This window comes from Eubalaena glacialis, chromosome 8 (genome assembly GCF_028564815.1).
Source record: "Eubalaena glacialis isolate mEubGla1 chromosome 8, mEubGla1.1.hap2.+ XY, whole genome shotgun sequence".
Lineage (NCBI taxonomy): Eukaryota > Metazoa > Chordata > Mammalia > Artiodactyla > Balaenidae > Eubalaena > Eubalaena glacialis.
In genome coordinates, this window is record NC_083723.1 from 10420881 (window position 1) to 10438191 (window position 17311).

At 41.9% G+C, this 17311-nt stretch overlaps 2 protein-coding genes across 3 annotated transcripts in view; one reads left to right on the forward strand and one right to left on the reverse strand.

The window, feature by feature from the left end:
- LOC133096744 (cytochrome c oxidase assembly factor 1 homolog) overlaps positions 1-17311 on the forward strand; it is a 194063-nt gene that overhangs the window by 20018 nt on the left and 156734 nt on the right. The gene's annotated exons all lie outside the window — the stretch shown is intronic.
- The window catches only part of BLVRA (biliverdin reductase A), a 57441-nt gene that overhangs the window by 8378 nt on the left and 31752 nt on the right, over positions 1-17311 (reverse strand). For both annotated transcript variants that reach the window (XM_061198403.1, XM_061198404.1), the window contains exons 3-5: positions 14905-15026; positions 11999-12118; positions 10371-10468 (exon numbers count right to left, since the gene is read on the reverse strand). In XM_061198403.1, coding sequence (XP_061054386.1) covers positions 10371-10468; positions 11999-12118; positions 14905-15026 — 340 coding nt within the window. The remainder of the gene's footprint in view (positions 1-10370; positions 10469-11998; positions 12119-14904; positions 15027-17311) is intronic.

A 17311-nucleotide genomic window follows, 5' to 3' on the forward strand; every position in this document is an offset into this window, starting at 1 on the left:
GAAAATGCCATTGGAATTTTGATATGGACTACACTGAATCTGTAGATTGCTTTGGATAGTATGGACATTTTAACGATACCAATCTTTCCAATTCAAGAACACAGGGTATCTATCCATTATTCATGTCTTCTTGAATCTCTTTCATCAGTGTCTTACAGTTTTCAGTGTACATGTCTTTCACCTCCTTTGTTAAATTTATTCCTAAGTATTTTATTGCTTTTGATGGTACTGTAAATGAGATTTCTTTCTTAATTTCTCTTTCAGATACTTTGTTGTTGGTGTATAGAAATGCAACTGATTTCTGTATGGTAATTTTTTATTCTGTAACTTAACTGAATTTATTAGTTCTAACAGTTTTCAGTGGAGTCTTCAGGGTTTTCTACATATAAGATCATGTCACCTGCAAAAAGACAACTTTAATTTTCTTTCTAATTTGGATGCCTTGTATTTATTATTCTTGCCTAATTACTCTGGCTTCAGCTTACAGCTTACTACATTAAATAGTACACAGTGGTTATTATGGGCATCCTTGTCTTGTTCCTGATCTCACAGGAAAGGCTTTTAACTTTTCCCTATTGATTACGATGTTAGCTGTGGGGTTCTCTATATCATCTTTGTTACGTTGAGAAACATTCCTTCTACACCTAATCTGTTGAGAGGTTTTATCACAAATCGATGTTGAACTCTGTCAAGTGCTTTTTCTGCATCTATTGAGATGGTCATATATTTCTCTCTCACTTTTGTTAATGTGGTATATCACATTTACTGATTTATATATGTTGGGCCATCTTTGCAACCCAGGGACGAATCCCACTAGATCATGGTGTATGATCCTTTTAAGGTGCTCTTGAATTTAATGCAGATTTTTGCATCTATGTTCATCATGGACAGCAGCCTGTAATTTTCTTTTCTTGTAGTGTCTTTGCTTGGCTTGGTATCAGGGTAATGTTGGCCTCATAAAATGAGTTAGAAAGTGTTCCTTCCTCTTCAAGTTTTTGAAAGAGTTTGAGAAGGATTGTTATTAATTCTTCTTTAAGTGTTTGGTAGAATTCATCTGTGAAGCCATCTGGATTTTATATGTTTGGAGGTTTTTGATTACTTATTCAATCTCCTAATCCCCTTGCTTGTTATTGGTCTGCTCAGTTTTTCTTTTACTTCATGATTCAGTCATGGTAAGTTGTGTGTTTCTAGGAATTTATCCATTTCTCCTAAATTATCTAATCTGTTGGCATAAATTGTTCATAGTCTCTTACGATTCTTTGTATTTCTGTGGTATCAGTTAAAATGTCTCCTTCCTCATTTATAATTTTATTAATTTGAGTCATTTCTCTTTTTTCTTGGTAAGTCTAGCTGAAGATTTGTCTATTTTGTCTTTTCAAAAAGCCAACTTAGCTTCATTGATCTTTTCTATTGTCTTTCTAGTCTCTATTTCATTTATTTCTGCTCTAATCTTTATTATTTCTCCCCACCAACTAAGTTTGTTCTTCCTTTTCTGTTTCCTTGAGATGTAAAGTTAGGTTGTTTGAGTGCTTTCTTTTTTCTTAATGTAGGTGTTTATCACTGTAAACTACTCTCTTAGAAATGCTTTTGCTGAATCCCATCAATTTCTGTATTTGTGTTTCTATTTTCATTCACCTCAAAATTTTTAAAACATTTACCCCTGATCCATTGTTTTTTCAGGATGTGTTGTTTAATCCATATATAGGTGAATTTTTCAGCTTTCCTCCCATTACTGACTTCTAATTTTATACCATGTAGTCAGAAAAGATACTTAATAAGATTTTAATCTTATTAAATTTGTTTTCTGACCTAACATATGATGCATCCTGGAGAATGTTCCATGTGCACTTGAGAATAATGTGTGTTCTGTTACTATTGGTTGGAATGTTCTGTATACGTCTGTAAGGCAACTTGGTCTAAAGTGTAGTTCAAATTCATTAGTTCATAATGTATCTCTGTCTGGATATTTTATCCATTGTTGAGACCAGGGTATTGAAGTCCCCTACTATTATTGCATTGCTGCCTATTTTTATCTTCAGATCTGTTTAGGTACTCCAATATTGGGAGCATACATATTTACAATTTTTATATCCTCTTAAGGAATTGATCCCTTTAGTATATAATGACCTTCTTTTTCTCTTGTTACAGCTTTTGACTTTAAGTCTATTTTGTGTAATATGCTACACCTGCTCTCTTTTGGTTTCCATTTGCACAGAGTATTTTTCCATCCACATGGAATATTTTTTCATCCCTCCACTTCTGGCCTATGAGTGTCCTTAAAGCATAAGTGAGTCTTCTGTAGGCAGCATATAGTTGGGTCTTATTTATGAATTGAGCTACCTTTGTCTTTTAATTGGAGAATTTAAACTATTTACATTTAGAGTAATTATTGATAGGTAAGAACTTATTGCCATTTTGTTACCTGCTTTCTGATTGTTTTATAGTTCCTTTCTTCCTCTCACTGTCTTTCTTTTTATTTATTTTTTAATTATTTATTTTTGGCTGCACTGGGTTTTCGTTGCTGCGCACGGGCTTTCTCTAGTTGCGACGAGCAGGGGCTACTCTTTGTTGCAGTGCACAGACTTCTCATTGCGGTGGCTTCTGTTGTAGAGCACAGGCTCTAGATGCATGGGCTTCAGTAGTTGTGGCACATGGGCTCAGCAGTTGTGGCTCACAGGCTCCAGAGCACAAGCTCAGTAGTTGTGGCACACGGGCTTAGTTGCTCCATGGCATGTGGGATCTTCCCAGACCAGGGCTCAAACCCGTGTTCCCTGCATTGGCAGGTGGATTCTCAACCACTGCGCCACCAGGGAAGTCCCTCACTGTCTTTCTTTATGAGTTGATGGTTTTTGGTCATGGTATCCTTTGATTCTTTTCTCTTTATCATTTTTTTCCTTGGTGGTACTAACAGTACCATGAGGCTTTTGTAATACATCTTATAGTTATAACAGTCCATTTTAAGCTGACAATAACGTAACTTCAATTGCATTTAAAAATTCTACATATTTACTTGCCTCCCCCCAACGAGTTATGTTATTGGTGTCCCAATTTATGTATTTTAATCTTGTGTATCCATTAACAAAATATTGTAGCTATACTTTTAATACTTTTGTCTTTTAACCTATATACTAGAGTTCAAAGTGATCTACACACCACCATTGCAGTAATAGAGTATTTTGAATTTGACTATCTATTGGGTTGGCCAAAAAAGTTTGTTTGGGTTTTTCCATAAGATGTTACAGAAAACCCGAATGAACATTTTGGCCAACCTAGTATTTACATTTAGCACTGAATTTCACACTCTCATATATTTTCATGTTACTAGTTAACATCCTCTCAGGCAGGTCCAGTGGCGATAAATTATTTCTCCTTTTATTTGTCCGGGAAAGTCTTTATTTCTCCTTCATTTCTGAAGAACAATTTGAGCACGTTGAATGTATCAGCCTACTCTCTCCTGGCCTGCAAGATTTCTGAAGAATCTGATTACAGCCTTATCAGGATTCCCTTGTGTGTGATGAGTCTTTTTCCTCTCACTGCTTTCAAAGTTCTCTCTTTGTCTTTGATTTTTGTGAGCTTGGTTAAAATGTGTCTTGGTAACAGTTCCTGATTTTGACGGTTGTATGTGGTTATCTAGAGACTGTTTTTATTTGCAGGATATATGCATGAAATTATTGGAGGACGAGGTTGGCAATTTACTCTCAAATGATTCTCAAGGAAAAAAGAGTTCTCTGTACTGTATTCACAACTCTTCTATAAGTTTGAGGTTATTTCAACATAATCTTCAAAAAAAAAAAAAACCAAACCAAATAAATAGTTATAGCACCAAAAATATGACAGCAAGCCAGAAACAGTCATGGATTATGAAATAAGATATAACTTCTTGGGAGAAAATGAAAAGGCAACTTGCAATTAATAGACTTGAATTCTCGACTCATTTATTTCCTCAAACATGATTTCAGCAGCTTTCTGACATAAGCAGTATATTATGAAATTCTCAAAGAAACATTTCTGGCCTCATCTTTTGAAATAGGGTGTTTTGTGTATCTCAGAAGTAATAAATAAGTGTTTTTAAATTTGGGGGGAAAATTAGAAGAAACAAAAATACCCATGATCCTATTTACCAGAAAGAACCACTACTAAGATATATTGGTATATTTCCTTCTTTCTTGTCATTCTGCTGTGAATTATTTTTCATGGTTGTGATCATATGGTAGAAACAAAATTATATTTATTTTTAGTTTTAAAGTGTAAACATAAATTCATGTCATTGAAGAAAATTGAGAAAATGTGGAAGAATATAAAGAAAAAAATAAAACCGCCCAGAATTCTACTAGCTAATCTCTGTTACCATTTTGTTTCATTTGCTTTTTTTTTTCCTTGCATATATGTGACATGGTGTTTATACTGATGATTCAGCAATACAGGAACGGTCTCAGATCCTAGCTGAGAGATAATCTGAAGGGAAGTCTGGTAGTAGGTAATCGATGTCACTGAGGGGACAAGTCACCGACAGGAAAGGGGCACTAGGGAACTTTGTGGAGTAATAAAAATGTTCTGTATCTTGGCTGGAGTAATAATTACATGGGTATATACTCTGTCCAAATTCATTTAACTCTGTACTTAAAATCTCTGAATTTATCATAAGGAAATTATATCTCAATTTACAAAAGGATAAGGACTTATTAAGGTAATTAATTTAGTGAGATGAGTACCAGAATTATTATTCAGTTTCTTCAATGGCTTTGGTGTTGGCCTATTCAGAGCTGCTTTTGTAAAAGAAATAAGACATTTCTCAGAACTTCTTGTGTCATAGAGGTCTTCCTTTGTAACCAGTTTAACCATTGATACAAATGCTAGAAAAAGTTGTCTCACTTGTTATTAAATGTGTCAAACTTGGCAAGCTATCCCATCTGATTGGTGGGGTGACAGATGGGGCTGGAGAAACACTGATTCTGAGAAGAAACAGAGGAACAGCAGGCCATGCACTGCCCTGAGCCAACAGTGATTCATTTTACATGTGTCCATGAAAACAAAAATATGATTTTCCATTCCACTTCTGATATTTGAAAATGCAAAAAGTACCCTTAACCAAGCGCTAGCCAGCTATATGATAACCAATGTTGGGACTGTTTTCTATGGCATCCTGGGTAAATATGTCAGAACAGTTACGGTTCTTAGAAAACTCTTTCTTATATGAAGATGAGCTCTCCATCTATAATTCTGCCCCCTACCAACAGAAGCAATACAACATAAATTTATTTCCTCTTCCTGTGGAGAGCTTTTAATACATCTTAAAATGTTTCTCCTTTACATTAAATATTTAAACTCTAGTGATATGTCCAAATTATATGTAACTTTTTAAAATTTGTTTTTGTTTTGGGGTATTATACTTTCTAATTTAGATGCCTGGTATTCTTTTTCTTGCCTACCTGCTCTGGCTGCAACTTCCAATACTATGTTGAATAGAAGTGCTGAAAGTGGTCATCCTTATCTTGTTTCCTGATCTTGGAGGAAAAGCTTTCAGTGTTTTACCATTTAGTATGATATCAGCTGTGGACTTTTAATATATGGCCTTTATTATGATGAGGTAGTTTCTTTCTATTCCAGGTTGTCATTATAACAATGTGTCTTGGTGTGGGTCTCTGGATTTATTCTAGTTGGAGTTCATTGTCTTGAATTTCCTCCCCCAAATTTAGGAAGTTTTCGGCCATACTTTCTTCACGTAAGCTCTCTATCCTTTTCTCTCTCTCGTCTCCTTCTCTGACTTGCATAATGCATATAATGATCTGCTTGATGGTGTCCTTTAAGTCCCTTAAGTTTTCTTCATTTTGTTTTTGGCCACGCCACGTGGCATGCGGGATTTTAGTTTCCCCAACCAGGGATCGAACCTGCGCCCCCTGCAGTGGAAGTGTGGAGTCTTAACCACTGGACTACCAGGGAGGTCCCTTTTTCACTTTTCTTCATTCTTTTTTTTTTTTTGCTCCTTTGACTCAAATTTCAAATGACCCACCTTCAAGTTTGCCAGTTCTTTCTTCTGCTTGATCAAATTTGCTGTTGAACCCTTCTTGTGAATTTTTCAACTCAGTTATTTTATTCTTCAGCTCCAGAATTTGTTTGGTTCTTTTTTATAGTTTACATTTCTTTGTTGATATATTTTCATTTTGTTCATGCACTGTTTTCCTGATTTCATTTACTTGTCTATGTTTTGTTTTAGCTGACTGAGCAACTTTTAGACAGTTATTTTGGTAATTCTTGGATCTACATTTCTTCAAGGTTTGTTTCTGCAGATTTATTTCATTCCTTTGAGTGGGCTATATTTCCCTGTTTCTTTGTATTCCTTGTGATCATTTACAGGCAAACCTCGTTTTACTGCACTTCGCTTTATTGCACTGTGCAGATACTGCATTTTTTACTAATTGAAGGTTTGTGACAACCCTGCCTTGTCAGATGATGGTTAGCATTTTTAAATAATAAAGTACTTTAAAATTAAGGTATGTACATTGTTTTTTTTTTTAAAGGAATTCCTTTATTTTTATTATTTATTTATTTATTTTTGGCTGTGTTGGGTCTTTGTTTCTGTGCAAGGGCTTTCTCTAGTTGTGGCAAGCGGGGGCCACTCTTCATCGTGGTGCGCGGGCCTCTCACTATCGCGGCCTCTCTTGTTGCGGAGCACAACCTCCAGATGTACATTGTTTTTTAACATAATGATATTGCACACTTAATAGACTATAGTACAGTGTAAACATGACTTTTATATGCACTGGAAAACCAAAAAATTCATTTGACTCACTTTACTGCAATATTCAATTTATTGCTGTGGTCTGGAACTGAACCCGCAATATCTCCAAGATATGCTTGTATTGAGATTTGAGTATTTGAAAAAACAGCCACCTCTCCCAGTCTTTATAGACTTGCTTTGTACAGGGGAAGACCTTCACCAATCAGCCAGGCCAGAAATTCTGGAGGCCACTCAAACCTTTTCTGGAGATGTATCTTCTTTGGGCTTGCACATGTAATTTCCAAGTTAAAGAGGCTTGCCCCTGTTCTCAAGAACCTGTAATCTCTTGCTCCCTGTGGTGTCTGTTCAAAGTACTGCAGTCTCCCTGGTGCTATAACAAACTACAGTGCTCACTTCATTCTTAGCTGCCCTGACCCTGGCATCCAGTGTCTACTACTGTTTCCTTCAGCATTCCCAGTCAGGAGAGACAGAAATCAGTCCTTCAAGCAGCCCTTGAAAAGCCAGAACATTGGACACATGTTCCACTCTTTCCTTTCCCCCCCTTAGATTCTTCTAATCTAAGAATTAGAAGGGGAAGGGCTATGGTGAGCAAATGCAATGAATTTTCTTACCCACTTCAATGCAGCTCTTCTTGGCTCTGTGCTTGCCTGGGGGTACTGCAACCACTTAATTGACTTCTGGAGTACTTGCTAAGGTATTTTGGTCTGTATATTGTTGTTAAGTTGGTGTCTCTGTGGGGAATGAGGTTCTTCTGAGGCTTCTTATTCCACCACCTTGCTGACATCACTCCCAAATTATCCGTAACTCTTGCCGTCCAAAATGATATAACATTAGGTATGCTGAATTGAATAAGATTATTCCTTCCTGTGCTACAGTGTAATTGCTATAATTACTGTTTCAATTCACTTTCAGCAGGTTAAGTTAATACTGCTAGCTGTGAACATTTGACACTGTGGGCTCCTCAAGGGCAAGGGTCATCTTTTTGTTATCCCCTATTATCAAGGACAGTATCTCGTACACAGTGATAAGTATCATGTAAACGCTGCTTAATGAATATTCTAGTATGAGTTATGAATACTTGCCTAGAGAACAAAGGTCACTCTTGGTGTTAAGGGCTTTTCTCTTTTTCAAAGCCATTCATGATCTGTAAGCAAGCCATCCAGATTCTGCTTGCTTAAGGAGCTAATACCAGGCTCCAATATAACAATATGTTGTTTCTCATTTTTAAAACAGTAAGTCCATATTTGATTCCGTTTTCTATAGTTTTAACCTAATGTGCTCTTTGTGTTTCATTTACATTTAGTCATCATGTCTTCTGAGGTCCTTCTTAGGTTAGAAAGTTTCTCAAAATTTCCTTGTTTTTTAATGACCTTGATAGTTCTGAAGAGTATTGTTTAGGTATTTTGTAGAATGCCCCTCAGCTGGGATTTTTCTCATGTTTTTCTCATGGTTAGACTGGGGTTACGTGTTTTGGACAGGAAAACTACAGAAGTAATGGGCCATTGTCATCACATTATATTGAGCGTACATAAGACATTAATAAACAGAAACTCCATTAAATAGAGTTGGCAGACCAGAACAGGGAGCTCCCATACCCTGCGATGATAGTAGAGCCCCACAGGAAGAAGACGACTCCTCTTCTGTCCTGGCAAGGACTCAGCCAATGAAAAGCCACGGACTCTTTGCTTACTATTCCCCCCACAAACTTCCTTTTCCCTATAAAAGTGTTCTCCTGCCCTTGCTGTGCAGGGATTTGCACGTGGCTCGCCACGGTTGCAGACCTTGAATTATAATTCTCTGCTGATTCTGAATAAACTCATCTTTGCTGGAGAAATAAGTGGCAGTCTACTTGTTTTCAGTCAACAAGTACATCCTATTAACATAACTCATCATTGTTCACACTGACCTCAATCATCTGGCTGCGGGGTAGTGTTTGGTTTCTCTAGTGTAGAGTTAACTCTTTTTCCCCTTCTTTCCATCTTGTGCTCTTTGGAAGGAAGTCACTATGCACAGGACATTATCTTCCTGAAGACACTTAGTCTGTTATCTTGTAAAGTGTTCCACGTTCTAGTTCACGTAATCTTTTTTGCTGTCATTTAATTTGTTCCTTCATCCCTGTATTTCTTGTGAAGTGAGAAGTTTGGTTAAAATCTCAGTTACAGGATTGATGCTACGCACATTCCACCAGACGGCTTGTGATGTCATACTTACCCATATTAGCAATCACTTGGTTAGGATGGTAACAGTAGAGCTCTTCGTTGTAAAAGGACATTTTTTTCCTTTGCAATTAGCAAGAAATCTTTGGCATCTTGTACTCTGTCCAGGGACGTTTGTGCCATGAGAAATACTATACAAAGGTGATGGCCCCAGAGCTCCCCAACCTCTTGTTCATATCAGTAGTCATTCATCCATCTTTTCATTCGACAAACATCTACTGAAGGCCTACTAAGTTCTGGGCAGTGTTTAGCTTTAGCTGCTGGGGCTACAGAGAGGGAAGATGGGCTCTGTCCTCCAGCAGCAAGGCCTAGTACTAGAGAAAGGCAATCAAGAGTTTCAGTAGTGTGATCTGTCTACACTGGTGATAAAGGACAAGGTCCTTTCTTTGGTGATTTTCATTCACCATACTTTGTTCATATTTTAAAGATTTAAAATAGCAAATGTTGAAACAGAGAGAGTTTTTGACTTAAATTTCATTTAACTAGCTCCATTAATCCCTAAACATTCTAGTTAGTTCTAATTGCCCCCCGTAGAGGGACTTGTCCAGTTACCATAAAAACAGAAAAATCTCTGGAGGGCGGCATGGCTCAGAGGAATGAATGTGGACTTCAGAGCCCAGAGAGATTGAAACTTAATCTCCATCTCCCATTTAGTGGTCATATTGCTAGCTTTGTGATCTGGCACAAAAAATTTTTTTTGAAGTATAGTAGATGTACAATATTACATAAGTTACAGGTATACAATATAGAGATTCGTAATTTTTAAAGGTTATACCCCATTTCTGGCACAATTTTTTAACTTCTCTGAGTCATGGATTCCTATACATAAGCTAGAGAAAATACCTACCTCCAACGATTTCTAAGAGAATTAAGCAAAATAACATATGAAGTGTTTAGCAGAGTTTTCAAGTTCCTGGCATATAATAAATATTTAATAAACAGTGTTCCTCTTGAGAAACAATGAAAACTACAAACTATGCACATAAGACAATCAATTACCCTGATCTGGGCATTTTTCCATTAGCAATACAAATATCACATGAATAAAACCAAAATGAAATATAATTATATATATTATTATATAAAATAATATATAAATGTTAATAATATATAATCTATAACACTAGCATAGGTGGAAGCTAATTCATACTTTTCATTAGAGTAAAAGAAGCTAAGTCTTGAACAAAAGTTTGCAAATTCCCACCCATCCCTCTGCCCTGTGGGCCCTCCACACACGCCCCCTATACGTGCCTACAGTATGGGGTGTGGGGTGGCGGTGTGGGAGCCCATGGGACCAGTAACATATCTGACATGGGGTTAAGTTTTAAAGGCATAAAGATGGTACCACAGAAATCTTAGAGGCAGGAATTCTTAGGAAGAGGGTCTGTGCTCTAGATGCACAGAACATACGTCACCTTTCTGCTCAGCCAGTGCCCACAGTTCCTTAGCTGCTGCCCAAGACAGTGTCATGGGGTATTCCACAAGGACGTGCTTGCCAGCGTTTAGGAACTGTCTTTGGAAAAAAAGGGATAAATACAGAGAAAATGCACTTCAATTAAACGTCACTTAAGTGCCCCGCATGACAGAGAACAGAATGTTATAAATGCACGGAAATCTCCATGTAAATGTGTCATGACGAAACACGGGTGAGAGTCAGGGCCAGAGGATGAGGAGGATGAACTGCAGCTCACGTGATTTTCTACTAAGCAGTAAGAGAAAGGCTTTCTAGTCATGTGTTCATTAGAACACTCACCCATTCGTCTACTCACGTATTCAACCAGCTACTATGTACCAGTTACTCTGGAGGAGAAATACAGCCATGTTAGCAGGGAAATTGCCTAGTACCACATGACAGCTATAAATAAAAACCCACGGCAGCCAGCTCTGCCTGAGGCAATCGGAAAAGATTTCACTAAGGCTCTGAACTGGGTCTTGAAGTATCAACAGGCATTTTCCAGGTGCCAGGGGTCGGGGATGTTGCACTCTGAGCGGCACATGCAGGGCGCTTGGGTGTTTACGGGGCTTTGTCCACTGGGACGTGGTGTGAATTTCAGCATTTCAGCATGGCAGGGGAGTGGGCGAGGGAAAACTAGGTCCTAAAAGTAGCTGGGAGCCTGATGTAAAGGATGCAGAGTGCTGTGCTCAGAAGTCTGGCTTTTATTCTCTAGATATTCTAGGAAACAAACATTGATAAGCATGGGAATTACGTGATCACTTTGTTAAGGACATACCCTCTGGTGCCACAGAAGTTTAAGGGGAACCACAGAAAGGTGTTTCTGGCCACACTTAGAGTGGGCCTGATAAACAGGGAGCAGCTGATTCTGGGGAACGGCATGGTGGAAGCAGCTGTAGTTTAATGTTAAGGACCCAGAAGGGAAGCTGAGATTCTGGGGGCGGCTGGCCCTGCCTTGTCAACTGCCAGGTCCTGAGCGGGGCTCCTCCTGCCAGGCTCAGTCCTACCAAATGCTTGGAGGGCTCTAGGCTCTGCATTCAAAGGTGGGGCGGGGGAACACTTCACTTCTCCTGCTCTACGAATAATGCGATCTCCCCACCCTGATGCCACCACTATCTCCTTACTCATCTCGTGGCAAAAACTCTTCATATTAAAGCAACTCCTAGAGACCTTCTCAGAGATTTCATGTTGTTGAAAGGGCAAAGGATAAAATGTTGGAAACTGAAAGGACTATGGCAATTCTCCAAGGCACAGGAAAGAAGGTGGCTAAGTTAAACCACCAGAAAAAGGCAGGCACTGTTCAAACCACACTCAATAAATTTTTTACAAAGAAATAAGATACTTTAATTGTTAATGTTTCTAATGTTTTAAGTTATGGTGTACTAAATAAATATTAGTTCTACAATTTTTTTCATGTCCTTATACATTTATAACCCAGAGTGAGAGTTCACATTTTGACAATTTTTAAAGGTCATGGATCCAATGTAGTTCTTCCCATCAATAATTAAGACCCCCTTTGCTAGATGTCAGCCTGCCCAGGCATTTTTATCGTCCCGCGCTACTGTGCAACGCAAGGACTTGAACACCCACCTGATGTAGTCCTCGTGGCTGGAGCTCTCACTGCAGATATAAGCAACCTCAACCTCTTGACTGGAAAGAGCATCTTCCAAAGAAATCTGCGGCACCCCATCAGTGCTCCCCAGCTCTCGTCTATTTGAGAGGAACAGACAAGTGTGGAGCTCAAAGTAGGCAGAACTGAGAAAACATCGGCTGAGAAAACATGAATGCCATCCTTCTCCCCATCTCCCAACAATGTCCTGGTGATTGACTTTTGGAAATGAAGCGATGAACTTCCTGCCTCCCACTTCCAGGGCATTTTTCAGCACGCAGCGAGAAACACAGCCTCTGGGGTGAAGTCGGGGACCTGGCATCGAGTGCCGACACCACCGCTAACAGCCCATATGACATGGGACTCTTTGCATTACTTCATCTCTAAGATAAAAAGAACTGATCTCCTGTAATCTCATGAGACACGATCTCCACGGTCACTGCCAACTTCAAGCACTTGGCCAAACACCAGGACTGCCTAACCTAATCCAAATCCAAGACACTAACACCTTTAAGGGGCAAACGGCCGTGTGACTTCAAGCTCCTTCATGTTCATCATGGCCTGTGATGGTCAAGTGGAAGGTGGGTGTCACTGCCTCATTTACAGCCGAGCTGACAAAGCCCAGAGAGGCAGGGGCCCCACGGCTAACCAGCAGCAGAGGCAGGACAGGAGCTGAGCCTTCCGGCTCCTGCACATTCAGAAGGACCCCTGCCTTAGGAGAGCTGAGAGCCCTGGCTGTCTGCGCACTGCCCCAGAGCGGAGGCTGGAGAGGAGCAGTCCTCCAACGGCGGCTGCCACACAGGAGATGCGGCAGCCGGCAGGAGGCTCGGGCCAGCTCAGAGCTCCACCCGAGCAGCAGCCAGAGGGCATCTGGGGAAGCGTGGCTGCGGAAGGACATTACGGCGGGTTTCTTCCCGTGGGGACCACCGACCTACACGGCTCAGTCTGACCAGAGCTCCCTGCTCGTCTCCTGTGTGCCTTCCCTGTAGGGAGTATGTGGAGAGCGGACTAAAGTCCTCAGCTTCCAGTGAGCTCAGTCAGCTAGAGGGAGGAAGACACGTACACACCTATAGCAACAACACGAGACCAACAGGAGGAATGCCGTGCCGGGGGTACAGGTGAAGAGTCAAGGAAGGCAAGGAACCCCAAGCTTCAGGGTTTCAGGAGAGGCTTCCTGGGGAGGTGATAGGACTTAGCAGGGAGGTCGTGAGGAACAGGGCACGTAAGAAGGGGACAGTGTAATAACCGCAGGGGTGCGGTGAAGCAGGGATGGGGGTGAGCTGGCCGTCCTCCCGAGGGACCTGGGTAGGTTCGGCATTCCCGCTGCAGCAGTCACGGCGCCAGCTGCCAAGGGCGGGGCTGCAGGGGGAGCAGAGGCCCCACTTCGGCCTGGAGCCCGTGTCGTGCACGATCCCAGCTGCAGGCAGGGGAGCGGCAGGAGGAGCGGTGCCGGCTAATCGTACTGTCAGGCCTCCCATCTTGCTGTTCCCTTAGAATCTTTTTTTAAAAATTAATTAATTAATTAATTTATTTATTTATTTTTGGCTGTGTTGGGTCTTTGTTGCTGCCCGTGGGCTTCCTCTAGTTGCGGCGAGCAGGGGCTACTCTTTGTTGTGGTGCGCGGGCTTCCCACTGCGGTGGCTTCTTTTGCTGCAGAGCACAGGCTCTAGGTGCGCGGGCTCAGTAGTTGTGGCGCACGGGCTTAGTTGCTCCGCGGCATGTGGGATCTTCCCGGACCAGGGCTCGAACCTGTGTCCCCTGCATTGGCAGGCGAATTCTTAATCACTGTGCCACCAGGGAAGCCCTCCCTTCGAATCTTACTGGGAGGGGAAAACTGACCAAGGGCAGATTCCCAGCACTTCTGGGTCACCTTAGTGCCGCCACTTTAAATCCTTAAGGAAGGGCCAGGTTTCAGACAGGCAAATTGGAAGAAAGCAGGTTCTATAAATTAAAATTTGAAAGAACTTCTACGTGGACCATCAGGATAGTTACTTACGATCTGTTTAAGTATTGATATTTAGTTGATTTCTCTAAAGCACTAGGAAGCAGAGACGTGCCTGACTTGCTCTCTGCCGCATCACCTGCCGACACAGGGCCTACCTGCAGTTCCCAATGACTTATTGATAAGTGATGTTACAGGGCGTTAGTTTGGTGAATGGTGTGTATGTGAGGAAGTGGTCGGGGTGGAGGAAGGAGCTGAGGGTGGGGCAGGGAAGAAGAAACGTGCTGAAAAGTTTGGTTTTGAGTTACAGGAGATAAATGATACTCCTTAAAAGCGGGGCTCAGAATTATCAAAGGGGAAAAGAACACATGGTGTTTAAAAGATGGGCTTTGGAATCAGATAGACCTGCGCTGACGTCTAGTTCTTAGATTTTTCCAGCTGTGTGACCTCAAGCAAATTACTTAACCTCTCTGTGGCTCAGCTTCTTTATCTGTCAAGTTGGTTGACATCTACGTCAAATAGTTGGTCAGGCTTGGAAAGCCCAGGGCCCTGCATGGATGGCTGTCATGGTAACTGATGTGACAGTTACATGGTAACTGATGTATCACACCTAAAGCCTTCATTCAGGCCGACCCACATGTGTTCACTGTGCCCCTTCAGTAACTGTCAGGCCCTGTGCTCATCTTCCCTACCTCTGCCCGCAGTCCCCTCTACGGGGGAGCTGAGGGTGGTCACACTCACTGTACATCCCAGCTGCAGGTCTAGTTACTCTTCAGTTCCCAGACCCGTCCAAACTTGTGATCTTGTGGGGCTGACCCTGCACGGTTCCCTGGAATGACCCTGGAGCTGGCTCGCTCTCTCCTGGGTCTGGAGGAGCTGCGTGGCCCAAGGCCTAATCCATCTCACCGGGCTTCCCGTGAATTACAAGGCACAAAGCAAAGCCACCTGGACACGAAGCCAATCAGGTTCAGGTACGCCGAGGAAGCGTGTGGATTCCGCAAGTCCCGGATCCGCACGGAGCCAGCTCTGCCGATGCCAACCACCACCACGCCAAACTTCCTCTCGGGCTGAAACGCAAGGGATCAAGGTGGGGTTTAAAAACGGTCCAGGCGTCTAGCAAAGCGCAGCAAAACAAAGACATGTGGGCAGGACCAGTCAGGGTCCAGACAAGCAAGCAAGGAGCCAACCCAGAACACACAGGAAGCCGCAGCAGGTAAGGGGGGATGAGACACTCCCTGAAACGCGGGCTCGGAGAGAAGCCAGCTCCCCCCAGAACATTTCTGTGGGTGCTGTGACCTGTGTCATCCATGGAAAAGGCTCTCCACTTCTACTGCCACCTCCCCCAGGATGAAAGATCTTCCTCTTTAAGCCATACCCAGTCCTAGTCTGGCAGCTCTGTCCTCCCCGAATCCCTCCTCCAGTGGACGTGCGAATCTGATACAGCGGGGAGTCATTCAGAGGCCACAGCTGCTCAGTGAGATGTGGGCAGACAGGGCCCATGGGTACCAGACACAGTCACCTTACTCAGACTCCTCGCCATGGCTTTCTGGGTTCCAACCAATGTCACTCCCACCCTACTGTGGCAGCTTACTCATTATTCAGGTACACTGCTGGAGGCTGGATGCGTATAGTATTACAACGAAAAATCAAGTCGACTTTTTCAAATTATACAGCAACTCACTATAATCCAAACTGATAAAAATTATCTCTACACATCCCTCAAACCCACTTCTTCTTGGATGTCTCCAAGCATAGAAACTCCAATGTCTCCCTAGCCGCTAGCATCTAGCCCCTTTCTTTCACCTTTGTCATCTGGGTGTCACCATTTCCCACTGAGTCCACCCCTCTTCCTGCGTCCACTGCTCTAGTCTTGGCCCAGGACTTGTTTGCCTCCTGCCTGACGACGTGACAAACCACCACCTGGTCTCACCCTTCCCATGTGTGGTCCCCAGGCCTGCCAGAGGAGATGCTTCAGATGAAAACTAAGTCCCCTCCCCCGATTAAAGCCCTTCATTTTCCCAGCTGTTACAGACTGAATGATTATGTCCCCCCAGAAGTGGGAACGCTGTCCCGCAATATAATGGTAGTAGGAGATAGGGCTTTTGGGAGGTAATTAGGATGAGATGAAGTCATGAGGGTGGAGCCTGCATGAATGGGGTTGATGCCCTTCTAAGAGTCACGAGAGAGCATGCCTCCTCTCCCTGCTCTCCGCTCACGTGAGGACAGGATGAGGAGTCAGTAGTCTTCAGCCCAGAAGGGCAGCCCTCCCGCCAGATCTCAGCCTGATCTCAGGCTTCCAGACCCCGAACTGCGAGAGAGAAATTTCTGTGGTACTTTATTACAGCAGCCCAAACTGTAAGACAGTTTGTAGGACACCAACTAAAGGGAAAAAAAAAAAAAAAAATCCAAGTCCACGTTCTTTACCAAACACATAAGGCCTTTCACAACTCAGCTCCAGCCTGCTTCTCCAGCAATGCCTTCTGGTCAACTCCCCCACTGTGTAACTTTAGGCTTCTGACCTTCCAAACACTTCAAAGTACACAGAACACACATGACTGTTTGCTCCCTGTAAGTCTTTGCAAATCCTGTTCCCTTTGCCTGGAACGAGCTTCTCCCCACTGTCCACAGGGTGGATGTCCACACCTTCAAAGTTTTTAAGACTTGGGCATCTTACACTCTATGAAGTTTTTCCTGATACTATCAGTTAGATTTTTTTTTTTTTTTGCATATAATAAAACCCACCCATTTTAGTGTACAGTTCTATGAGCTTTGACCAACATAAACTCATATACCTACCACAGTCAAGATATAGAACAAATGAACTTATTTACAAAACAGAAGTAGGGTCACAGATGTAGAAAAAAGATTTATGGTTACCAGGGGATAAGGGTGGGGAGGGATAAATTGGGAGACTGGGACTGACATCTACACACTACTATATATAAAATAGATAACTAATAAGAACCTGCCATATAGCATAGGGAACTCTACTCAATACTCTGTAATGGCCTATATGGGAAAAGAATCTAAAAAAAAAAAAAGAGTGGATACATGCATATGTATAACTGATTCACTTTGCTGTACACCTGAAACTAAAACAACATTGTAAATCAACTATACTCCAATTAAAAAAAAAAAAAGATACAGAACAGTTCCATCACCCCCTCCAAAATTACCTGTGCCCCTTTGTAGTCAACCCCTACCCAACCCCAGGCAACCACTGATTTGTTTACCATCCCGATAGTTTTGCCTTTTCTAGAATGTCATATAAATGAAATCATACGATGTGAAGTCTTTTGAGTCTATCTTCGGCCTAGCACAATGCATTTTTCAACTATGTTGTTGCATGTAT